Source organism: Ixodes scapularis, unplaced genomic scaffold (genome assembly GCF_016920785.2).
Source record: "Ixodes scapularis isolate PalLabHiFi unplaced genomic scaffold, ASM1692078v2 PGA_scaffold1__304_contigs__length_218370807, whole genome shotgun sequence".
Taxonomy (NCBI): domain Eukaryota; kingdom Metazoa; phylum Arthropoda; class Arachnida; order Ixodida; family Ixodidae; genus Ixodes; species Ixodes scapularis.
The window spans coordinates 193,248,345-193,273,933 of NW_024609846.1; the positions used below are offsets into that span (position 1 = coordinate 193,248,345).

The window sequence follows — 25,589 nt, forward strand, 5'->3', positions numbered from 1 at the left end:
CGGGCACGACAATAAACATTCGTCGTTTCGTGTCTCTAGGAAGACATGGTCATCGATTTCGACTTGAAATTATCAAAAGCTTATTCATAAAAAAGAAGAAAAAAAGAACGTCTTATCTGCATTATTAACTCTGACAAGACGTGAAATGGATTTTATCAGGCCATTAGTACAAATAATTATAAACATGAACGGTCACGATACGGAGGCTCATTCTTTATCTGCCTTCCCGATTATAAGCCTTCCGTTGTGTCCTTCCCCACCCTTTATCTGGACCCTGGCCGACGCGGAAATTTGTCGTGCTCGAAAATAAACATCCGTCGTTGCTAGCTGAAAGACTGTGGTTTCTGTAAACGTAACCGGGTTTTTTATTCTTCATGTCTTAAATATTAAGTTGGCCCTGCTTTTCTTAAGCTTTCAGTGTTTACAACTTTCACAAAACTAGTTTTCTCTACGTTGAATTAACCTGGGACTGGAGTAGAAGAGAATCATCCCGCGTTTACCGTGTTCTCCCAGTTGCACAAATGCCGGTTGTTTTCTTTTCTCTCCCGCTCGGCAGATTGCTAATCTGCATCAAAGAACGCTCGTTATCATAAGAAGTTCGCCAGCTCAAGGTTAGATTGGAATACACGAGCCGTACACAGACACGGATAAGGCCCTCCGTCCGCTAAGAAAAGTAAGCTACGAAGTACGCAGCGTACCATTTGGTAGGTTACCTGCCTATCAATGAGTCCGAAATTGGTTGCATGGAAGGGGGCCTGGTAGAAAACGGTTTTCCAGAAAATCGCAGGGCGCTTGAAATGCGTAGTTTTGTGTACTTTCAGGCGCAATACGCGGGAGATCTCAGACGTTGGCTACCGCAAGCTAAGGTGAGCAACATTACCGTTCGTAACTTTGCCTAATTGTTAGATATCTTCGCATCTCTGATACCATAATGAAGTTATTTAATGTTTAGGGCTTAATAAAGCCACAAAAATAAAAATAAAAACGTAAGATGTAGTGGTCATTTTGTTTCTTCAACACAACAGTAGGTTTCTTTAAGCTTGCCAAATGAAATACTTCAGACATTCGGGTTTGGTTCCGTTGCTGCCATGTATGGTGTGTTATGTTGCTAAAGCTGCATTTTTGGTTGCGTATTATGTGTTCACGATTTCCGATTGAAGCTCTGTCGAATGCAGACAGTAAGCAATAAAGAAGCTTTCGTTGCGGTTGCTGCTATTTAGCGTTATGTGGGCTAGTCTGATAACCCTGATAGACATTTTGGACAGTTCATCGCTGCTGCAGAGACAAAGGCCGTAGTGCCAGCGATGGAGCTGTTTTGATTCCAGTACATCTTTTGTGACAATTCTGATATATTGCAAGTACAGTCGGGAGCAAAAGTTTGCGGGGCACGGGAGCGCGTGCCGAAATGACTCGCCGCGCGGTCCGACGGCGCACCGTCGCATTAAGAAGACGCGCTTTGCGCGTGCGCGCCTTTGGTGCTCACAACCATGTCTCTTTCGCTCGTGTCTTTCCGACGCGCTCCTGATAACAGGAGTTGGCGCCAGGGGCTCGAGTTAGCGCTTCGCTGTGATGCTGCGCGTCTGCTGCAGCCGCCTCAAGCCGCCGCGCTTTGTCACGTAACTCGCGGGGGGAGGGGGGAGTAGCCAGGCGCTCAGTCACCCAGCGCGGCTGCTGAGGCAGCTGAAGAGGACGCGAGGCATGACAGCCAGCGAAACGGCAACTTGCGCTCCTGGCGCCGACTCCGGTTATCAGGAGTGAGTCGGTCAGAAATGAGCGAAAGAGACATGACTGCCAGCACGAAGGGCGCGCATGCGCCAAGCGCGGCTTTTTAATCCGGCGGCGCGCCGTTGCACGGCGCGGCGATGCATTTCGGCACGCGCTGCCGTGCCCCGCAAGCTTTTGCTCCCGACTGTACCTTTTGTGTAGTATGTTGATAATTTAATTGGCCTAAATTGGCAGCGACCTGGACAGGTGCTCATAGGAGAAGCTTCTGCTGTAATGCTGCGGCAATTTCGGCGAAACAATTTCTGTCGGGAGTCCTTGTATTACTTAACGTAGCTTTGATGGCCTTTCAGTAGTTCTTTTTTTTTTTTTCTTGTAATAATTCCTCTGGTTATTACACAGCCATAACTCTTGTTCTACCTTGAAGAGCGGGACATTTTTTATGCGACGCTAGCTTAGTCGTAGTGGAAACACCAGACCATGTTGCCTTCTTGGAAAGTTCCACCCTAGTGCAGCGGCCGCGATGCATATAGTTTTCGTATAAAGGGCATTTTGCGTTTTTACGCCCGGTGTTCTAGAAGTCAGTACGTAAAGTAAAGCCAAACGCATCTTTTATTAAAACATATAAAATCGCGCAGCAGAAAGACAAGGACAAGATGTATACAGGGCGGGCGCTATACATATAGCGCCTGTCCTGGCGCTATATGTATAGCGCCTACATCTAGTATACATCTTGTCCTTGTCTTTCTGTTGCGCTATTTTATATGTTTTACTAAGATGAACCAACTAGCCCAACAACGTACCTTACATCTTTTATTCCTTGTGTTTAATCACGACGCGCACTTGGTCGCAAAGCTACGAGTAAAACACAGTCGTACCTCGACCTTAAGAAGCTCAGATGCAGCGAAATGTATGTACAATGAAAAGCTGCTGTGTGAACAGGCCTGCAACCAAATGTTAGATATAGTAAATTGTTATCAATAATACCGATAAAAACGGTGCATATGATCTGTTGTTTTAGAAGGAACCCGCTTCAAAGTCGGATCAGGATTAACGGAGACAGACAAATGTGTAAGGCATCGAACGATCAATATGTTTTAATACACTCCCCTCCCCTTCCCCAATCCAAGGGTGCAGTGTTTTCATCACTAAAATTAAACTGAGAGACATTGTATGACCTGCAGTTACCACGATATCTTCTTGTTTACTTACTATATTTATTTTTGGCTTGGCTTCTTTTTTGCATAACGTCAGTGATTTATGTGTATGTTAATTTGTTTTCTTTTTTCGTCTGTGTTATGATGTACCACCGGAAGGCATGTTGCTCTTAATGAGCATCACTGAATAAAGAAAATAATTTAAACAAACAAATAGAACTAAACATAAAATTAGCAAAAATAATGTCTAAAATGCAAAATATGCTGAATGCTTTTAACAGGCTATCAAAGGCTCGTTGCGATGAGCCCAAAGTGCACGTACGGCGCTGAGTGCTGAGCAGTGATGGGTGCCGACAAAAGGAATGAACAGTCGCTCCCTTACCAAGACTCGCGATGGAGCTGGATCATGGCCCTGGTCTGTAGCTGGTGCTTTTTCTGGACACTCATCATCAACCGCTGCGGAGGAATCGTCTTCATAACCATGATCTCCGAGATGGGTGCTTCGCGGGAGCTGGCGTCGTGGCCCTTCAGTCTTCTGGGAACTGTGTCACAGCTCGTAGGTACACGAACCTCCTTCTTATGTCATTTCGCCTATTCTCCCATTTTAGCTACGGGCAGGGTTACTGTATATTCATATCCCTGAACATCCCGGTGAAGGTGTGGGGCTAACGCCTCAAAGACGTCCGCCCGACGTCCATACGAGCGCGTCCCCAGGACGTCTTTGAAAGCGATAGCTTTATGTGTTAAGCGTACACGAATCTTGCTTGCTCGTGCTAGTTTTGATCGCACCAAAGAAAGGCCGTGAGAGCGAGTGTAAGCAACAGAACGAGGCCGAATCGGCTGGATGTTATGACGAGCGAGACCAATGTTGGAGCGCCGCTCGGAAGGAAGGAAGATAGGCGGTGTGCTAACACCCCCATCCTTTCCTGTTCCCCCTTGGCTTCGTAGGAAGTTGGGTAGAGACTGCGTGTTTGTAGAATAATGTAACAGGTGCAGAGGCATTTCGCTAACAAATTCTATTTGAGTTGGCATTTTAGGCAGTGGAGTAAATCCAGGAAAATGTCAGGGGGAGTCACGAACTTTGCCATGGCAGCCATCTTGATTATTCAAAATATGAATTTTAATTTACACACATATCAAAACTGTACACTAAAACAACAACAAACAAAAAAAACAACGTGCACACATGTTCATATCTAGCGTTATTATAATATTTTTAACGGTTTACAGTGCACAACGAATTAATCTGCTCGAACAACGTTCCAAACTCAAATTATATATAAAAAAAGAACCAATGAAGTCTACACATCAGTCACAAGACGAACGTAGAAAAGCGATGTAAGAAAGAGAAAAGAAACTTGTTTGTTAAATTTGTTTGTTTATATCTTTATTTGAGACAACTCTACAGAAATGTCTCAGGTGACTTGGATAACGGCAGAAATGCCTGACAGGGCCATGCCATCCTTTTGGCAGCAACAGTAGCAAAACATAAAACACAAGAGGAGTAACACGATTTCGCTCCAAAATAAAAATGTATACAAAACCAGTACAGAATCATCACAAAACAGCAGTGCGTTAACTGAAAGTTTCTAGTTACTATTGCTTGCGAGTCACTCGCGTAATATGGCAACTGAGGACTCTAAAATCTGGATTCGTAATAGGTCCCTAAGTTTCCCGGTTTAGAACCTTAGGGAATGACGAAAATCGAGAGCGCGGTTCTTGCATGCGCTAACAAAACTGCCCATCAGCTGCGACAACCCCATGCGGTCTTCAACGTCTTTATGAACATGTGCCAGTGCCACGCAGCTTAGGCGTGTCTCCCCCATGTACTCCGCAGCCATGTTTTTAACCTTCTCAGGGCACTGAACAATCGTTCCGCCTTACAGAAGGAGACTGGCATCACCATGATAACCCTGAGGACACTCTCTACATCTTTGAAGTACTGGACTGTCGACTAATGCATATTCCAAATTTGTAGCTGCCACATCTTCGATAGATCTTAGATTGGAGTGCTTTTCGTGCAACAGGTGCACGGGAGACATGATATCCTGAATCAATGTCTTTGTATCGTCGAATTGCGTTCACATCTGCTTCCGATTGCGCGTTCCAAAGAAAATTTTCCAGCGCCTTATATGCCAAGATTTCTTCCGAATCGGAGTTAAAGCGTCTCTCTATACCCGACAGTGCTGCATCAACTATTGAAAAAAAAATACACGCCGAAAATAGGATCTTGCTTCAACTCGAAAGTCACTGGTGCTCCCTTTCTCGTACTTGGCGGGGCACCATCTGGATCTCGGCGGTTCCACTGCATGTACACTGCCATCCTCAGAAGCTTTGGCAACCTGTTCGAAAAGTTCAGCGAACACTTCTTCAGACCGAAAATGACGTAACTGGCGCTTGGCAGACTGCACCGCCTGCAGCATTCCCTTAACTGTGGATGAACATCAGTGTAGGTATATGTTTATAGCTCCTCAAGCACTCAAAACACCCTCAAATCAATTTCCAACAAAAGGCGCGTGTTTCCCGATTCCATGGCGCGTCGAATATCTCCTATCTCAAAAGCAAGAGACCATAATTGCTTAGCAATTATGGCCTCTTGCTCCTCCAGCGCGGAAGATATCGCTTTGGGCATAGGGGTTTGATGGTTTTACCCTGCTTTTTTTCGCAAAAAAAGCTGCTTGAACTTCTCAGAACGTGCTGAGAGTGCCCCCCTTCCCTAACGGCCATGAGCGCATCTCGAAGTTCTGGACAGCAGTTTTGAGACGCCAGCAACTACAAGGTCGAAGCTGTGGGCCCCGCAGTGAAAGTGAATAGCAAGTGGGTTTTGAGATTTTAAAATCGCTTGGCATCCATTAAATTCCCGGCTCATGTTGGCAGCCCTGTCATAAGTCTGCGCCCGGCAACCAGAGAGTGGAAGCCCAACTCTAGTCAAGAAATCCACCACGGCTTCTGCAATCGTGGCTCCCTTTGTTTTCGGCGGGACACAGAGCCCTAGAAAAACCTTCAACTGGTCTGAGGTTGTCGTTCACATAGTGCACGCATATGCTACCCTGCTCAACACCAGCCATATCCCGCGTGCCATTTACGATGATGGCGTAGTTTGTTGTTGGAATGGCGCTGGCTATGTTTTTTTTTTTTTTTTTTTTTTGACAGCCTTCCCAAAGCGACTAATTATTTCGCTTTGAAGCAGTGGAGACGTGTACTTTGGGTTTCGCTTCACCGAGGGGGTCGACTCTTGATTGTCTTCTTCGCGTGACATGAGATACTGGTATAAGTTTCCTTCTTTGTCTGAATGACCTAGAAATGACAAACCCCGGCGCAGGAGGTACTTACGACACCTGAAAAATTATCTTCATACAGCGGCTCGCCACTTCCTGCTGCTTTCCAGTCTGTGTGCTGATTTGGTGACAGAACAAAGTCGATTGGCGGCTGCTGTGCTGGTATACGGCGTCCTTGTGCGTTCGACATAACCCTTGGCCGGCGCTGGAGAACAATCCCTCACTTTTCACCAAGCACGTTGTGGACGTGCTGTGTCTTTCCACGGCACCGCTTTACTTAAATAGCGATCACTCACTCGCCCAAAAAGTTGAGCCGCATATTTACTTAGCCACATGACACTGCAGTCGCATTTTGAAGCAGGGCAAGCTGCGCGATACGGAGCGCAAAGCTAGCCGAACAACCGTAACGAAATACGCGGGCTAACCACAAAACACATAACAGAAGATGACCCCTCTGTGCCAAAGTAGAAACATAGCACTGAATACTGCTGAAGAAACCCGATAAATGCGAAAAACTCTTGACAAACCCAGCTTAGAAAGGCGGGCAGACGGCAGGCAGCACGCTACGCAGGTGGAAACGAGACCGCAAACATGGCTCCCGCGGCGGCCGATGCTAGCGCCCCTTGCGATGTGACGTGATCTGCATAGCGCCTGTAAAGTGGGTTAGCACTTAATAATGGCTCCCTTTGAACCTGAAATTACCACGTAGCCCACAAAACCATTGATGTAAAAGTCAGTTTGTAGATTTTTGTTAGCTTTTCATAATTTTGTGGCGGTTATTCACCTATCTAAAACCTTTATAAGTGCAAGCCGATTTGGCTTGCGGATATTAAGAAACATATAGTCACTCCCTTTTCTTATTAAGGTAAAGGCCCCTGTCTGTTGCACCGCTGTCACCCGAAAAACAAACCTTAATCACTGAGAAGTTACATTCAAAGTTAAACTTAACAATGTCTTTTGCGGAATCTTCCAAAGTAGGTCGCTTGGAGCTTGGCAGAAAGGACCTCAGCGAACTTTGTCGCTTTCGCGGCATCTTCCGAATCCATTTAAAAGTCACAGGCACAATAAAACAAAAAGGTTGCTCGGCTGGTTACTATGCAGTGTTGGCGGCATTTCCATAGATGCGTGCAGGTGCGAAATGATCGATGAGGGTGGACGAAATTGCTCAAGCAGGAGGATAGGCGTCTTCGTATGAACGTTCGTGCTCAGAATTTCGTCACAAACGTGTAGGTAAACAAACTGTAGGGCCAACTTGTTTGGTATGACCTGACTAAAACGGTGCCGGAAACCGAAACTTGAAACAGCACGGATGAATCCAAAGGCAGGGAAAGACGATCATTACGTGCGCCTCTCCTTGCAGTGGAAACAGACGGAAGGGTGAACTATTGAGTACCATACTGTTGGTCGTGTGCACTGCTAAGATAAGGCACAAAAAAGAAGCAGAAAAAAACGTGGACGCCTATGAGCATTTAAAAGGAGCGAGGGTGGGACAGGCTGCATGTCATTGGGAAAGCCTGTCTGTAGCCAAACATTCACCGCCATACAGATACCGCGGATAGGTGAATTCTCTTTTAGCGGTTTAAGTCGAAACCCGACAGACCCTGTGGCGCCTTCGTTTTTTGTCGTGAGTGCCTTCGACTCCGCCGCGTACCATGCTCGGTTTCATCGGTGTCCCCAGAGCCGGAAAGGCTCAGCAAACGAGGAACGAAGTTTTTACTACCTACCATGGCCTTGATCATTCATTCCATAATCCATACACGCTGGGCTCAGTTCAAGTGCCGGTATTAGGATGATGGCGATTATGCCCAACCTGGTCGCCGCCTCTCCGGACCTCACGGCGGAGCTGTCGCCGCAAAGATGGTTTGCGACTCATCTTAGTCTCCAGAAAGACGGCGGCTCTAAAAGAGTAAAGGCCCGTTCACACTCTTGCGACCGAGTACGACCGAGAGAGACCAGACCGGTTTTTAAGCCTCTTGCGATCTCTTAGGACCAGCTCTGCTGCTGCGCATCCTGTCCTAAGAAGTCGCGAAAGGCTTAAAAACCGGTCTGGTCTCTCTCGGTCGTACTCGGTTGCAAGAGTATAAACGGGCCTTTAGCTAATAAGATTCAGAAAAGAAAAGTGGGAGAGCGAGAAGGCAGGAACAAGAGAGGGAGGGGAGCGGGGGGGGGGGGGGGGGGGGGGGTACGGGCGTACGAGAGAGTCCAAAGGCGACAAAGACAAGACACTGGAGAGAAAAGCCGAGAAAAAAGTGAGGCCGCCCGGTAAGAACTCAAGTGGCACCCAAAGGTCACGGGGCTCTCGTCAAGGCCAGAAAGATACGTCGCCTCCCCTTTTGAAAACACAGTGAAGGTGACGAGGCATTATGAATCGCGTGCCTTATCGCTTATTCTTGATAACCTCGAGGCTGTAGTGATCTGTTCGAACCGATCGAATAGATGCTATTCTTTTTAAGTACAAAACGAACGTGTTGGTAACGGTAATTAGACATGAGGAAGAAACATAGAAAGGGGGGACGGACAACGAAGACTTCCTTCGTTGTCCGTCTTCGTTGTCCGTCCCCCCTTTCTATGTTTCTTCCTCATGTCTAATTGCTATTATTTTTTGTTCGTTAGTTCTTTGAGGAGTTGGAATTTCGAGTTGATTTCTGAATGGCGCCTGTTGACATCAAATATGAAGCAGGTCAAAATAAAGGCTGTTCTAATGCAAAGTCTCAGGGGGGAACACTTGCAAGAAGCCCACCCCCCTCTAAACACAGGGGAGGGGACTCTCCTGATCTCCCCGCGATTTACGCCACTAATTTTAGATAATATGATGCTATACCCCGAAAGAAGAGGTACATGAACAAGGAAGAAACGCAGTCCTTTATGCATTCACAATTTTTAGGCACCTGCCTAGTATTCTGATAGCAAGTAATGCTCGTTACAAACCCCGCCAAGTGCCATCGCGCCTTCATTGCATTTGAAGGAAGGGCTATTTACATTCCAAAAATTACTTCTTTCTCCCATATCCCTTACCCTCGGCTGCTCATGGAACACTTACTGTATTCTGAAAAAAGTTTCAGTCCTGGCGAGATAACTTTGTAACAAAAACACCATTTCGTTACGAAATATTGTTAACGGATTACTTTAAGTACTCGTTACTTTCTAAAAAGACGGACATAATACAAACACTGGAGCGATATGAGCAGGCAATTCAGCAGCATCAAAATAACAAGTGCAACAAAATAGAAAACATCGTGAGAAGGAAAATGACCGAAACACAAAACACGATTCTTTATATGACCGGTCACTAGAACCACTTGAAAAACGGGCAAGGCATATACAAATAAGCGAAAAACAAAGATCAAGAAGACAACGCCTACTTGGCGTTGTCTTCTTGATCTCGTAGCGGGAGGTAGTCGCTGCTACTGAGCATGCGCACCGCTAGCTTTGTCTGCAGAATGCCAGGGATCATTTTGTCAACGTAAGCTAACGGGATGGCGGGTGAGATTGCAGCTTTCTCTGCCTTGGCAGCTTCTTTCTCTTCAATACAACTTTTTTTTTTATTGTTAAAAGAACTACTAAAATGCGGGAGTATAAAAAATTAAAAGTACTTTTGCGGAACATTTCTGAAACATGAAAATTGTTTCAAATGTTTTCTTGAAGCCTGTACGGGAAAAGTAACGTGAATGTAATATGTAACGTAACGAGTAAAATAATCGGCTACTTTTCAGCGAAAGTAATTCGTAAGGATTATCCATTACATTTGAGGCTCGGTAATTTGTAATTGTAACCCATCACATTTTTCGAGTAACTTGCACAAGTTTGGTACCTAGTTAGTCATTGGCGGTGAGACTTTTAAAGTACGCGCTACTCAATGAGTGTCCTCAAACACTAGCATAAACAGTAACCAGACGGAACTAACATACTCCACACGGAAGTTCGGCCATTATCTGTTTTTGTTTACCTCCGCACACCCTGTATAGGTTGCTTGATCGCAAAGCTATCAGAAGAACACCCAAATCACACTTGTGAGTCGCCTTCTTCCACAGGGCTCGTCTGGGGCGCTCTGGTCAAGTGTTTCCCGGTGCGGACCGTTGCCGTCGCAGGAAGCGTGCTGGCGGCTTCGGGAATTCTGTTCTGTGTCGTGTTCTACAATGTAACGGCCATGATTATTGGACTGGGCGTCATCACAGGTACCGTGATGTTTTTTTTTTTTGCTTCATTAATCTTTACTGTGCGCTGTAATAATCGTAACGAGCCGGCTCTGATGATGTAATCAACAAACTGGAGCATTCCTAGCAGATTTGCTGCAGAAGCCATCGATATATATATATATATAAGTTAAGTTAAGGCTCGTTCACACAGTTGCATTTGAGTGCGGCTGCAGCCACTTGCACCTTGTGAAGATGGCTTGCAACGAGCTTTTGCTATGGCGACACTTATGACGAGTCACAGCCAGGGAACGCGCTGTGCTTCACGACGCAACGCATAGCAACGCGGTCGGCGCAGCTATGTAGACGAGCCATTATACGGCCAGGAAGACATAGCATAGGGGTCTAATCGTAACGACAAGTCGGCTAATTAACTGCAATATGTTAATTAGAGTTTTAAAAATTGGAAATAAACAAGACTATTTAGAAACTTGCTGAGCGTCATTGAAAGAACACGTCGATATTAGAAAGACTTGGAGCACATGGTAAGCACGGTGGGGCACTAAAGTTATCACGCGCAGCAGGAGCGAGACTACCGCTGCTATAACGCGCGGCCTCGCGGTTTTCCCTATCTTATCATCCGCGTTTTCTCACCCTGAACCTTAAGCCCGTTGCACCAGTGGTTAGTTTTACATCGCTCTTCCCAGGCGCTTAAAATCTTTGTGAAAATAACTAACATAATGGTTTTGGACGACGTTCAGCAAGTTTCTGATTGGGATCATACGTCTACTTTAGTTAATTATTTGGCTTCTCGCGACGATTAGCCCCCAATACTATGTCCCCATGGTCGAATAACTCGCCTGCATAGATCGCATTAGTCTAGGTTTCACGGGACTTTTTTTTTTTAACGAATATGTTAAGTTTACAAGAAACACCCGGCATACAAAAGAGTGAAAGTTCAAGCGTAGTAAATGAGAGCTTAAGAGCACATGGCGTGGTTTATTACGCTCACGTTTCTTGCTTCGAAATTTGTTCTTCAACGTTGGTATTGGCCCAAGTCATAATCTAATTAGGTGCGGAATGATAATGAGATGGTTGACACTCGCCACGCCCCATGCTTATTGAGCTCTCAGTGGCTATAGCTAGAGTGCTTCGTTTTACGTCTTTATTACTTTTTTTAATTCTCCACGGTTTGTTTTTATTTCGAACCCGTTTTTTCGGTGCATTATGTAAACACCAAACAAGTTTTTTTTTCTTTGAATATGAAATATGTTTTCTTATCGTGCTGTTTTGGTAGTACTGTGTAACTACTAATTTATAGCGAATAACATAAATGTCGAGGATAAAAAAAAAATTGGGAGACGCTTAAGCTTCATCTTTAAGGGTGGAATGCGACAGCGTTATTGGGCCCCGTTCGCAAAACCTTCTCATATAAACCCGCGCTCGTTCCCAAGGCGTGCAAGAGTGTGTGCGTGGTCTAGTTTGTACTGTCAGGTAATCTGACGTCCCGTGTCACGTGACGTCACATGTGGCTGTGACCCTTTCGACCCGCTGAATTTACCAGAAAATGTTCCACTAAACTTGTCGGGAATTATTTATGCTAAATTTGTCGGGAAACGTTCGGCTACAGTTGACGGCAAAACGTTTTGCTAAATCTTGCGAGAAAAGTTTAATTGTTCCTGAGCCTATCGTGTTTTCTACTCAAGTCGTTTTAAAGCATGGAATGCTTTTCAACGCCACCCCCCATTTCCAAAATCTTGTCCGTCCGTCCGTTCATTTCTCAGCTAAAAATAGCTGGAGAGCTGATGTCACGTGACACGACGTCACGGGGCATAAAGAAACCATTTAAGTTTTTCCGCTAAATTTATCTAAAAACGAATTGACGTCGTATGACTTAGGCACCAATTCAGTTTCTCCGCTAAATTTGGCGACAAAGTGGCGTTACGTGACGTCTGACTTATACACATTGGGGAAATTGACGGGACGTGGCCTATACATGAATTCCGTTACCCGCTAAATTTAACGGGAAAATTGGCGTCTTGTGACGTAGACGCCAATCCAGTTTCCCCGATTTTAGCGGGGAAATTGACGCCACATGGCCTGACGTCACGGGACCTATACAACCATTCAGTTTCTCCGCTAAATTTAGCCAGAAAATATACGTCCCGTGACACACCATTTCCCTCAGCAATTTGTTTCTTTACGTCTTCATTCGGTGAATGCGTCAATCTCGCACACTGGCCCAGTGCGTTCTCTGTGAAAAACGGGTGCACGCGTAGACGCTTATACTTCGTTAGAGCCTCAACTCTGAACCGCCGACGCTGCGAGGTAATGGCAGTGTTGGGTAAAGTTCATCTAAAAGGTACTTCAAGTAAAGTACAAAGTAAATGAGACGTGATGAACTTTAAGTGAAGTATTAAGTACGCTGGATGCAATGTACTTAAAGTAAAGTACTATAAATACAATGTACTTTCAAAGTAAAGTAGAAGTGTTTTAACACAATCTTTAATGATGCCCTTTCATCTTTAACTGGTATGCATTGGTCAGGGGTACTAGGGTGCATAATCTATTTTCAAAAACAGTGGCGAATATTGGATAAAGTTAAGTAACCACAGAGTAGTTATTTTCAGGAATGCAACCAAATTCAGAAGTCCCTCTTCTGAATTCGGCGCCCCTTGCACTGGATTGTTGCACCCAAGGGGGTTAAATGTACTGAGAGAGCATGCGCCCTCAGCCCGGTAGCTTCCGCAAGCAATCCTCTCATAGAGGAATGTTCTCTCCTTAATGAAAAAAAAAAAACAAAAAAAAAACAGTGAGTGTGCACGCGAGCTGGTGATAATTAATCATAATGTGACACCCGAGATCGGGATGCGAAAAAAATTAAAGAACTTTCAAATAGAAGGAAAAAACAAAAGAGAATATCTTAAAACATTGTAACGTTCTCCTCTGTTGTCTTTTACTTCAACTTAAAAATTTAGTTTTTCCGCACCTCAGTCTCAGGTGATACATTATGATTAATTTTTCTCTCCTCATATTTTAAACCTCCTCCCTCGCGCTGACCGAATGAGAGGTAGCAAGAGTTCGAAAAGCTACGGGAAAGCCGCCCCCAGAACAAAAAGGGAGCGGTGCGTCGTCTGCTCACGTTTCTGATCAGAGTAGAATATCTCTCCCAGTATTTCTTCGGAGTTGACAAAGCATCATTTCGTGATACAAATTTAACGAAACCGAACTTGGGGAATGTACTTTGAAGTCGGGAATTGTACTTTCCTCGGAAAGTACCAAAGAAAAGACTTGAAGTACAAGCACATATTCGGTGAATGTACTTGAAGTAAAGTACTAGTTTCCTAAACCTACTTGAAATAATACTTTAAGTACAATGTACTTGAAGTACTTTCCAACACTGGGTAATGGGAGCAGTCAAGCAGAGTGAAACGCGCAAGTCACTCGGTCTCTTTGATTTATGATTGGTTCAACGATAATAGAACAAGTACCGAAACATAACGAACACCATGATAGTGCGCTTTTGACGCTTTCTGATTAGTTCCATGAGCTCGTAGTGTCGACTGCGTCTGGTCTTAAAGGGGCACTGACATCCCCCAAACTTTATTTTTCATTATTTGACAGGCGATTTATTATGGTGTCAGTAGGCTACCTAGTCAATATCTTGCTACTGTCACGTATATTTTGAATAAAGTAAAAAAAAGAAGTCGACTGCTTGAAACCGAAATTGAAACCTGAGCACGGAAGCTCATGGCCGCGACACGTGGACGGTGTGTACCGAGGAGGAGGGAGATTTTGAACCATGGTTAAAAGCGCTAAAAAGACGAACACAAGAGAGAAGACAAGTGCGGGCGCAATGGGCTCATTGTTTTTGTATTCTTCCCGTTCTTCGCAATGCTAAGCGCCCACGTTTGTCTTCTCTGTTGTGTTCGTCTTTTTAGCGCGTTTAACCATGGTTCATAACTAGTCATGGGCCGGTTACCAGTAAAAAGTAGCAGTGTTACAGTTACAGTTACCTGGAGGGGAAAAGTAACTCCTTTGCAGTTACAGTTACCGGTTTCAAAAAGTAACGTGTTACAGCTACTGTTACTGAATAAACAATAACGCCGTTACTTTCTCGTTACAGTACAAAAATTGGACTCAAGGAATCACAAACCAAAACAATATTATTTTATTTGTTACACTATAGTGAGAAGAAAGGTAAACTGAGAAATTACAAAAATTTAAAGGTGTTTTTTGCGTCATTTGCCGTTTCTCTATTTGAGACGCATAATTTATTTGCAATGCCGTTTTTTCAAAATTGTCATCGGCCCGCGTCAGTGAACGTTTTGGTTTATTTTTCACTCCGAAACGAATGAGGGGAGAGATGGTCACATAATTACCTTATGGGATATACTCGGAAGCTCGCCTAAACATAGCAGGTCAAACAATTTCGGAACAAAGGGGGAAAGGAGACCATTGGCTTCTTGTGCTTTACCAGTGTACGACGACCACCCCGGCGTCTATGCCCGAAACGCCAACTGTGGAAGTCGCCTTCACTCGAGTGTCTCCGAAGTCAATGAATAAGTTAAAGAAGCGCCGGCTTTCTGCACAATATGCGGACGGCTTCCTTGAAAGCCGTCCCGATATTTGCGGTTGTGGGTTGCGGTTGTGGGCACGCACAACCGCAACATATCTAATTGAATTTCGCTCAGCTGCGATGTATCTGTGGCTATCGCGGCGATGAGAGGCGCCGATTCAGAAAATACGTCGGCGTCATCGGCGCAGTAAAACCTACCGGCACACCCACAACTCGCCGCCGCTAACACCTCCCATTCTCCTACTGCCGAGAGAACTTCCGGTTCCTGTGCCAGAGTACGTCACGGCCGTCAAAATTACGCCGCAGCTTGTTTTGCGGTCAGTTAAAGGGAAAGAAAAAGTCGATATTTCATTAACTTTTTGCGTAGAAGATAATAAACCGAAAAGAAATTGGATGCCTGTTCGGCATTCAGCGAACATTGAACGTTTAATGTAAAAGTTATTTGGCAAAAGTAAAAAGGTAATTTCATGGTCCCTTTAAGTTGACGTTGACTATAATCATGTCGACCCTGAGCAACGTTATAACCAAATGAAAAACATGCATGTAGGGCGATGCATACGTTTAGACGATGGAGCACGGTGCACTTGAGGCAATATCGTAATTGATATATTTTTATTTCAAAATACAAAAATAAATTGTTTATAATAAATAATGCACATTTTCTGCTTGGCAGCTCTCGGACATGGCCTGATGTTTCCTTCTCTTTTGGTTGTTCTCAACACGTATTTCAAACGGTAAGTGTCTCGTTTTGCTGATGAAGCTCAAATTACTCCCATAAAGCGTAAATGTTTATCATCAATTATATTCAATCATAGCTAAAAAAACAAAAACAATACCAAAAATAAGAACGTAGATTACGGTTTGTTAGGTTCAAGCGTCTTTCTCGTGAATCGTTATTAGGTTCACGCTTCTTTCTTCGTAAATCGTTCTTCGAGACGCGTATCGGTTGATGCCGCCTTCTTAATGATCGAAAACAGTCATATTAAGATGCGCGGGTCAAGCCACGCCCCTCGTTCCTTAAAGGAGCATTGACGGGTTATTTATTCTAGCCAAGGTTTTTATTTGTAGATGATAAATGAGGGCTTAACTACCCAGAACACAGTTTGGGGCTCAAAATTGTTATCTTTCCGCATGAAAACTGCCGGTCGGGAATTGGCCGGTTTCAGTCGCGCTCACTCTTGTTTCCATGGTCACGCGGCGTTCAGACTATGTGTGCGTAACATATTCAAAGACGTGGGTCATATAAGGCACACATTCGATATTAAAAATAGAAAAGAATACGACCCCTATTTTTGTGCCCTCCAAGAAACTGCAAATACGTACGTTGATCTAAACAAACAGTATTGTTGCATAGGTCACAGGAAGTACATGTCCACATCATTCTCAATATGGCGACGTAGCGCAGGCATACCGCGGGCTGGATGACGTGATATCGGCGCATGAAAAACCAACGTTGCGATGAACGTGGGGCCGTTACTTCAAAACTGTCGTTCGTGCTACTTGTCAATCGATCTTCAAGTGCAGAACGTTGAGCGGAAGGGATATAAGTGCGAAACTATCGCACGACAAACGATGCACGCAACTTCGTCGTCTGCTTCACGCACCAAAAAAAAAAAAAAAAAAAAAAAAAAAACGGAGAAAAACAAACAAGAAAAACAAAACGCGGTCAGGTGTAGCTTCGTGACTTTCGGCCATGAGCTTTCGTGCTCGTGTTTCGGTTTTGGTTTCGAGCAGTTGAGTTTTTGGGTTTATTAGAAGTAGACGTGACTTTGCTGAAAGATATTGATGGGGTATTCCCCTGACACCGTACTAAATTACCTATGAAAAAAAGAAAAATTTTCGGGGTTTTGGTATCCCTTGAAGCTGTTGATGACCATAGAAAGTGACAGAGTGGCTTTTGACGGAAATAGTTGAAGTCACCCTGACTCATTTTATCTCACTGCATTCACGAAAAAGCGTAGAAAATCTTAATGAAGAGAGAATTTTGTTACTGCGCTTTATGATGACCGTTTGAGGTATAGCAGTTGTTTATATTTCCAGATCTGACGCCATTGAGCGTATGAGATGTACCTTTCCCTATTATTTGAGCCGTTAGGTAATTGTAGATAGAGGGATTGCAGCCCCATTGTACCCAAGTGTAAAGAATTTTGATTTGCGATTCGTTGGTAACCTTGAGAGGTGACCCGTAGTTCATTCGATCCAGGTATAATACGTATGAACAAAATATAATTAATATGTTTGTTAAGTAATTTGAAACCTAAGTAGCACCGCCATGCGGTGTTAGTAACATAACGCCCAGTCCTTTTGATTTACAATGCAAAGTTAAATTGATTATATCTTTTCTGGTTTTAATTTTTTTTTTTGCGAAATGTGAGATTTGTATTTTTTCCATATATTTGCACAACCTTACGCGATTTATATTTGCTGACGTTATTGCACGGCCCTTATTCCAGCTCTTCGCTTATGTTTCGTCATTGATTTCCCTTCTTTTGCTTTGGCGTTTATAGAATACATGGTTATTCAGCCGACTTGTGCCAATTATTAAGAGATGATGAACGCTTATCGTATGAAACTGTTCACAATCCTTCGGAGCGTTCAATATATTTCTTGCAATGTGCCAAACCGGCTGACTAACACCGATTAAGTTGATAATTTTTAAAATATTATTATGTGCGAAAACTTTGTTTACACTGAACTAGAGTTTGTTCAGGAGTATCCCACTGTATCGTTTTTATGAACGTAGCATCTGTGTCTAATTTTTATTAGCTTTAAAGAAAGGGCGTGGGATTTTAGAAAGTTCCATGTGACTTAAAACTCGTGAACTTGCAAAGCTCGTGCCCTTAAGGCCCGTTCACACTCTTGCGACCTCTTAAACCTGGGTTCCTTAAAACTTCTTAAACCAGAGAACACACTGGTGCCATCTATTGGGAAGCAGTGTAAACTCGGTGGTCTGGCATATTTTTTTATTTCTCGCGCATTATCTTTTCTTTCTTGGCTCGAAAAAGCTTTTGTCAATGTTATAAACGAGCCTTTCTAGGGGTATTACGCACATTTGACCTCGGAAATCCCGCAAAACCTTCGCTCTTGTGAAATGCAGTTCCAGGGTCACCGCATAGATGGCGCCACAATGCCAGTATGTTCCCTCATTCTAAAAACATTTAAGAAGTTTTAAGAGATCTCGTCTCTCTCAGTCGTACTCGGTCGCAAGAGTGTGAACGGGCCTTTAGTCAAAATGAACTTAAAAAAAATAAAAACTCGCATGCACCTTTATGCAAAGAAGCATGAAGGATATTTCGCTGCAATTGACAAGATGAAATGTCTCTCATACTACAAATCTCGTGTTTTGGTCTGTTTTGCGGAGACATTATTTTTTTTAAACGTTAGCTAATTACGTTCTGTTCAATTAGCCAGCTTGGCACATCTCAAAACTTATTCTGACTTGCTCAAAAGGACTTTGGACAATACTGCGTTGATTTGACACGCATTGCGTGCTGCCGCGTTTTTTAAGGTCTTGACGCAAGCTAGCTGAAGCACCCTGTGTAATATATATTGTCCCTGTTATATATTGTATCCTGCTTTGTTTTATAGAGGCAGGGGCACTACCAGGCATTATGCCTTTATCTCTGCCCCTGCGTAAAAAAAGAAAGAAAAAGTTTGTTCTACAAGAATTTAATGATTACTTTTATATTTCGATAGGTTTCGTGCTTCGGGCATGGGCATCTGCTACGCCGGAGGCACCCTGGTGTCATTAATGTTTCCTCCGCTTCTCCTGCACTTGCACGAGGCCTACGGGTTGCGAGGAACTCTCCTGATCCTTTCGGCCTGCAGCCTTCATGTCACCGCCGGCTGCCTCCTTGCCAAAAAACCAAATGATCGACCACGCCCCAAGAGCCCGGTAGAGGAACCCCTGAACACAAACCAAGGTTCTGGTGGTCACGATAGAGCTGCGAAGTCAAAGGGAGCATTAATACCCATGCGGGAGGAGCTGTCCTTTCTCAGGAATGCCATGTATTTCGTTGTAGTAGCAACGAGCATTGTGTACACGTACAATTTAAATGTCTTTAATGTCACCATTGTGGACTTTGCCATCGGAAGAGGTTTCAGCAAATGGGAAGCTGCGCTGCTCTTACCCTCATATGGCACCGGGGACCTACTGGGCCGCATCTTGTCGGGTCAACTGTCGGACCGCAAGATACTTCAGAGGTACGGGTGTTGGCTTATTAATTTTTTTTCATGCGTAGAGGCACGTTCACTTATATTTACCACAACAGAACAAATTGTCGTGTGACCAATATCAATCAAATTTTAGAGCGCAGCTCTTAGGCGCCCGTTTCCGGCTTGAGCGGCGTTAACCAAGGTCACGTGACCCCCAAGGTCACCCCAAGGTCATGTGAGTCCCAAGGTCACGTGACCCCTCCCAATGTCACCCCAAGGTCACGTGACCCCCAGGTCAGAAACCCCCGAGGTCACGTGACCCCTCCCGAGGTCATCCCAAGGTCACGTGACCCCCAGGTCAGGAGCCCCCGAGGTCACGTGACCCGCCAAGGTCACCCCAAGGTCACGTGACCCCCAAGGTCACCCCAAGGTCAGGTGACCCCCAGGTCAAGTGACCCCCCAAGGACACGTAAGCCCCGAGGTCACGTGACCCCCGAGGTCGCGTGACCCCTCCTAAGGTCACTCCAAGGTCACGGGTCGCCTCAAGGTCACGTGACCCCACGTGACCCCCCAAGGTCATGTGGCCCCCCCTCGAGGTCACGTGACCTCCCTCCCCCAAATCACGTGACACCCCCCCGAGGTCACTTGACCCCCTCCCCCGAGGTCACTTGACCCCTTCCCCCGAGGTCAGGTGACCCCCGGAGCATATAAAGAATGAGGGGAGGAAGAGGAGAATGAGGAGGAGGAGGACAAGGAGGGGTCTACCCTCCCCTCAGTACCCTTCCCTCCTCCTCCTCAAGAGCTGCGCTCCAATTTGGCGTTACAGGGAGTTGTAAACGGCTTTCACCTTTTTTACTTCGTACATATGGATCAATATTGTTGTCTGTACTTGCATCGATATTAGATTTTCGAATATATACCAGCGCGGGCAGATTTACCAGTCCCTCAAATAGCCTAAACTATCGGCCGCATATTGCTAGGTCAGTTGTCTCATTAACAGTGATGCCGAAATCGCTGCTCGGTAGTATGGGGCGCTCATACTGATTTGCTGTCAAGATTTTCATACTAAAACGGCCTAGAGTTGACGGAGTTACGCATAAACACACAAAGTTGAAAGTATAGCGTAGACAATTTCGAGCCATTTATTAATCAGACCCTGATACCGCAACTAAATACTGCATCCACTGCAGTTGATTTACTCCATTTGTTAAAAAAAAAAAAAACGCGGCAACATATGATTGCTAAGACAGTGTGCAGCGCTCGCTAGGATCAATCTGCAAGTAAAGATATATCTTTAAAAACATTTTTGGCTGGTTTTGATCTATCGATCAAACGGCAATATGCCGACTTGCATCTCATGAGATACGCAGCATAAGCTCATGTTCAATGCCCGTTTACCTTGAACATGATCTTTTTCAAACGTCGCCTCGTCGTTCTTTGTTTCCACTACTTTCTTGCGATGACACGGGGAAAGCACACACTGAGACAAGAGAGCATCGTGTGGGGGGGCAGTACATTTCGTCTACACGCGACGCGCGCTAATACACGCAGTTCGTTCGCGACGCAAGAGTTTGGCAGCTGGCCAGCTCTGCCAAAATTCCTAGCTCCTACTGGGCTATGTTAAAGGTTACGGCGCGGAACGGGCGCTCGAGAAATCTGATTAAGCTTAAGTTAACGAGGCCTACGGGCCTCGTTGATTTAAGCTTAAGCTTAAGGGTATTAATGCACTTCTGCATTAATACATGGTCTGATATAGTTATCCATCTTAAATGTTTGGATGGATAGAGCGAAGACAATTATTTGTGTTGAGGGCTTTACTTCAGGGCATCGTCAGGTAGTTTATCATTACCCCTTGCCAGTTGTTGGTCAACGAGCTTAGGCTGAAAATAACCGAGTTGCTCTTTTCCGAACTCAATAACATATCCTATGGTACATCATTCTTGGCAAGCTTTGGGAAGCGCACAAAATGTCCTTTAGTGCTGTACGGGCGTGGGTCAAGGAAGATTGTCCAGGTTGTTCACTTTATAAAACTTACAGTTTTCTGAAGTTCGCTAGAAAATGCGCAGAATTAGAATACGAATGCTCACATAGTTACTCGCGGTTCTAAAGCGCCTTAAAGATGGTCCCGTTTTTCTGCCAAGCTTCAAGCGTTTATTTGCGAGCTCGAAACATGGGCTGTCACGACGTGGCCTCTGAACATAGGCACACAGTCCGGATGCATTCAACTCTAAGCGTTTTTCCTACTCTGTTCGGTGTAGAAGGATATAAAGGGAAAACATTTACTACGTTTTTACCGGATAAGTAGTTCTTAAGACTCCTTCCTACCCATGATAAAATTAAAAAAAAGGATATTTTTTTGATGAGATTTTCTCGCAGTTTGACATGACGCCTTATTTTTACCCCACCCATGCAGGAGAGACGTGATGGCAGCCTCTTTCTTAGTCCTGTCTGCGTCCTTCGTTGCCCTGGTGTACTCGCGGTCTCTGGTGATGCTTGGTACGACAAGCCTCGTATTCGGCATGGCCAGTGGCAGCATCATTATCCTGTTCACGGTTCTGCTCGTCGAGTACTTTGGCCTAGAGAAACTGCCTATGACCATCGGCTTCATCTCTTTGGTCATTGGACTGGCTACCCTTCCCAGGCCGCTACTCATAGGTACGATACGCAGACGTTCTTATCCTCTATGCGGCTGCAATTCGTCTGCTCTTTGCACACCTCGTGCGTTTGCTTACCCCCCAAACGATCCATGTGCTTTTAATGCGAAAGCATTAACTGGTTCCTGGGAGCGAAGCCGGCGTTGACTGCCGCCGTTGTCTGTAGCAGCAAAAAACGACATCTAAATTCCCATTGGCTGGGCGAAACGGCACCTGAATTCGAGTTGGCCAAAAGCGCAGAAACGCAGAAGCTTCGTCTTGGAAGCCTTCGTAGCGCTCAAAGTCAAAGCGGACGCGCCTCAGAAATAAAACACAAAGAAAAGCACAGGACCGCGATGCTTCGTCACGGGGTCGGCGCGCCTGAGCATTGAGGGAGCGTGATGTCACCGCCGGAGCGCCATGTGAAAAAGGAAGACGTGGCGCGCGCCTTGTAGGAATGCACATCATGTAGGAATACTTTTGCATTCCTGCAGGTAAGCAGTCTTAAGTGCATCTGCCGAATTTTGTTTTCTCGCGACCTTAACCAATGACGGCGTGCACGTGGCTGCCTCGTCACCGCGCGGTTCCTAAGGGTTCTCTACGTTGTCCTCGGTCTGATTGGCATGCTCCTACTGGCGTTCCGATGCATGAAAGACGGATTTTGGTACACTTGCTCGCGGAATAGGTACTGACAGCCCGTGAAACGCAGGGCGTGCTTCGGGATTCGCTTCAGGATTTGTTCTTTGTCACTCTTATTGGCTAATACCGCAACCTTATCGAATGCGTAGTGATAATAAAATACTACGAACTTTGCCACGACTTGTGTTTCTTAAACTGACAGGAACTACTGTCATCCTCAAAGATCTGACGCCCTGTAGCCGAAGCTTTTTGATAAAAAAAAAAAATATTTTGGGTTATTCTTGATCATTGACTAAAGGAAAGTTCACCCATATTCGTTTGCCACGAACATTATGATTATTTACTGGAATACCACGATTCACATGTACGCATGGCACTGCGGCACTCGTGCCAGAAACACGTTCTGTGAGCACGATGTTTTATGAGAAAAAAAAGTTGCAAACGACCACACAAAGTGTGATTCGATTGACAGAGGAAGCTCTTGTGGTGCTGTGCCTCAGAATATTTGCTGTAATAGCTTTGATAGTCGTATAACAATTGTCGTAGGTGTACTTTGAAAGATATGTGAAAGGCGCTTACGCGGTGCATCTTGTGTGTAATGGTAGGCGCCCTGCGCCCTTTGCTGTCTCCTGCCATGGCGGCATTCAGTTGAATCTGCTCAGTGGTTCATAATTAGTAATTCCCACAATAGTTGCATGGCCTGGTAAGTCTGGGGGCGTAGAAAGGGGGGGGGGGGAATGGAGATGTGTGAGCATGGGCTGCGTAGAGGCACCGAGCATGTTCCAGAATCCCGAAGTGGCGGCGGTGAGAAACGGGGGGGGGTGGGGGGGGGGGGAAGACGAGAGAGAGATTGTGAGAGGGCAACGCCGCTGACTTCCAAATATTTTCAACGCCAACGAACGAACAAGGCAAACTCGACGGGCGATGGCGATGGCAAGAGTGCAAGCCTGCCGCTTAAAATCACTCTTCTCGCGATGACGTGCTTTTGCGTAGGAATCTCACCGAAGTTCTCCCGAAGGATCACTAACTAATTTAGCTGTAAAATCAGCCTTTCGTACGGTGACGCGCTCTTCTTATAATCGTGATACTCTGGTTCCCTTAACCGTTACCATCGGGAACTATATTTAGTGTCGCGCTATATGTCCAAAACCAGCCGACGCTATAATCCTATGTAGCCAATCAGGCAGCGTCTAAATTGCATCTTCACGACGCTCGTCGTCAACGTGCGGTTGCTATCACGCTATCACTGCCTAAATCAATCACGCCTAGTGAATGCGTCGTGATTCGCCGAATTCGTCTCTGCCTGATTTGTTTAGCCGGTGATTCCAAACGAACAAAGTCACCGAGCGACATGACAGTGCATCATTGACGCTGCGGGATTTGCTCCACCGCATCGAATCGTCGGCTGCACTCAGACTCAGTGTGAAACGGAGTTTTGAATAGCGCTAGTTCATCCTCCCCTGAAATCGAGATTGCACTGTTAGATTCCATCTGTGCACTAAAAGGCACGAATTATTCTACGAAGAAACCGCCACAACATTCATCCTTCGGGCTGTGCTTTCCTTTCTTAGATGCGACAGATATGCACGTGTAGGAGACCAGGCCGACGGCAAGTCATTCATGCCAGCAGTTGAGGAAGATTTCGGCCATTCGTATGACGTGGCCACTTGAATAATGATGGGCCATATTGAACAATATTACGATTGAAGTCTATTCTTCATCTTACTCTTTCATTAGTCAACAAGAAGTAATAAACGCATACAAAATATGCTACTCCTCAGCCCGAAAAGTTAAATTTCCTTGAGAGTCAAGTGATGCTCTCGCATGTTGAGTTTTCACTCTCAGGAAATGCTGCTCGTGAACTATCTGTAGACATTGCGTGACCATGGGCACTGGATGTATAGGTATTGAATTCACCCGCCAGCTCAACTTTGGGCGGGTGTGAATATGGTTATAAGCTTATTCACGACTGCGAAACGCATTTTTGAGATCCCATATTAACTGTCAAGTCTCCGTGCGCATGTAAGTGGGCATCCCTTTGAACGTTTTCACTCTGAGCCTCTCCGGACCCCCTGCCACTGCAGTGCCGTTCTGGCGCACAGGTCAGCACAAGCGGGAAGCTTGTTTAATCAAATTGAACAAAATATTTCCGACGCTACTTTGCTCATGCATCACGAAATCGTCATGCATGTGATAACGTTTCTGGATAGCTAAATACCGGTGCAATAATTTGCGTAGTGAGACTCGTACTGCAACTTCCGGCAATAATGGCTTGGATTTACGCTACAATCACTTGCTCGCTTAAAGACCGACAACCAGTTCGCGCTTTCCACTTTTCCCCCGCTTCCTCCTCTCCCGTTTTCTACTCTGTCCACCGTTGCCTGTTTCCTCCTCCCCCAGGGTGAGGAGGATCTTCTGTCTTGCAGAATCTCGTGTCTGGTCGTCCGCCTTTAAGCCAGCAAATGGGAATGAGACGCCACCCGCCAGGCAGCCCTAATGTGGCGGTAATGCTGCTGAAGTGGTAACTGAAGTCAAATATACGACAAGTCGACGAAACTCAAGGCATTTGGTTGAAAAGAAATCGTCCGCAAAGTTTGGCGGAGTATGGTCACGTTACCAGGTGTTGTGATCACCTTTACCGCGTAACGTGTTTACGTGACGCTAATGACGCCACTTACATGCCGCTTTTTGCTTTGGGTTCTTCTTACACAGTCCATGCTGTCATGTATTCCACGCTAAAACAACGTCCGTCGTTTCAGGCCACTACCGAGACCGCAGCCAGTCGTACGAGAGCCTGTATGTTCTGCTGGCTGCGATGTCCTTTGGAACATGCATCGTCTGGGTCATCGAGTGTATTCGGCAGTGGATCGCCAGCAGAAAGTTGAATCACATTGAACATCTCCAATTACAACAGGCGACCACATCAACTTAGCCGCGTTGTTTAAGGCATTCGAATTCGTTCATTTAAAAGGTTAAAAAGCGCAAACAAAACAAGGATAATAAAGGCACAAAGACGACAGGACTGGCGGTACTCGTTCGTTCAACTCGTTCAACTGAAATAATATCAAATACTCCACTTAAGCAATATGAAAGACGAACCTCTAGTGCGCCGTTGAGCGTATGTGATAAGTCTTAATATAGAGTGGACAAGCAGCTCAAACGCTGATCGGAGTCTGTTTTGTACCGTGAGCTACGCTTGCCGAGGTGGAGCAGTTTCGCGTGGCTCGCATAATGAGCCGTGCTCCGTGCTGGGCACGGACGTGGAGTAGGGACGTCACACGGCGTACAGCTGC

The 25,589-nt window shown here is 45.4% G+C and overlaps 1 protein-coding gene across 1 annotated transcript; it reads left to right on the forward strand.

Annotated features, from left to right (window-relative positions):
* Nucleotides 1-834: 834 nt before the first annotated feature.
* LOC115314826 (monocarboxylate transporter 13-like) lies at nt 835-25,297 on the forward strand. Its single transcript, XM_040213448.3, has 7 exons — nt 835-866; nt 3,161-3,439; nt 10,189-10,332; nt 15,543-15,603; nt 18,566-19,072; nt 21,438-21,679; nt 25,056-25,297. The coding sequence occupies exons 2-7, from the start codon at nt 3,223-3,225 to the stop codon at nt 25,226-25,228; spliced, it is 1,344 nt and encodes a 447-aa protein (XP_040069382.1). The 5' UTR covers nt 835-866; nt 3,161-3,222; the 3' UTR covers nt 25,229-25,297.
* Nucleotides 25,298-25,589: the final 292 nt, after the last annotated feature.

Excerpts from the sequence above, each read along its gene's own strand:
- LOC115314826 (XM_040213448.3), top strand. The coding sequence starts at position 3,223 with ATGGGTGCCGACAAAAGGAATGAACAGTCGCTCCCTTACCAAGACTCG. Across the intron at positions 19,073-21,437 it reads GACCGCAAGATACTTCAGAG|GAGAGACGTGATGGCAGCCT; the intron begins GTACGGGTGTTG and ends CCACCCATGCAG. Across the intron at positions 21,680-25,055 it reads TCCCAGGCCGCTACTCATAG|GCCACTACCGAGACCGCAGC; the intron begins GTACGATACGCA and ends CCGTCGTTTCAG.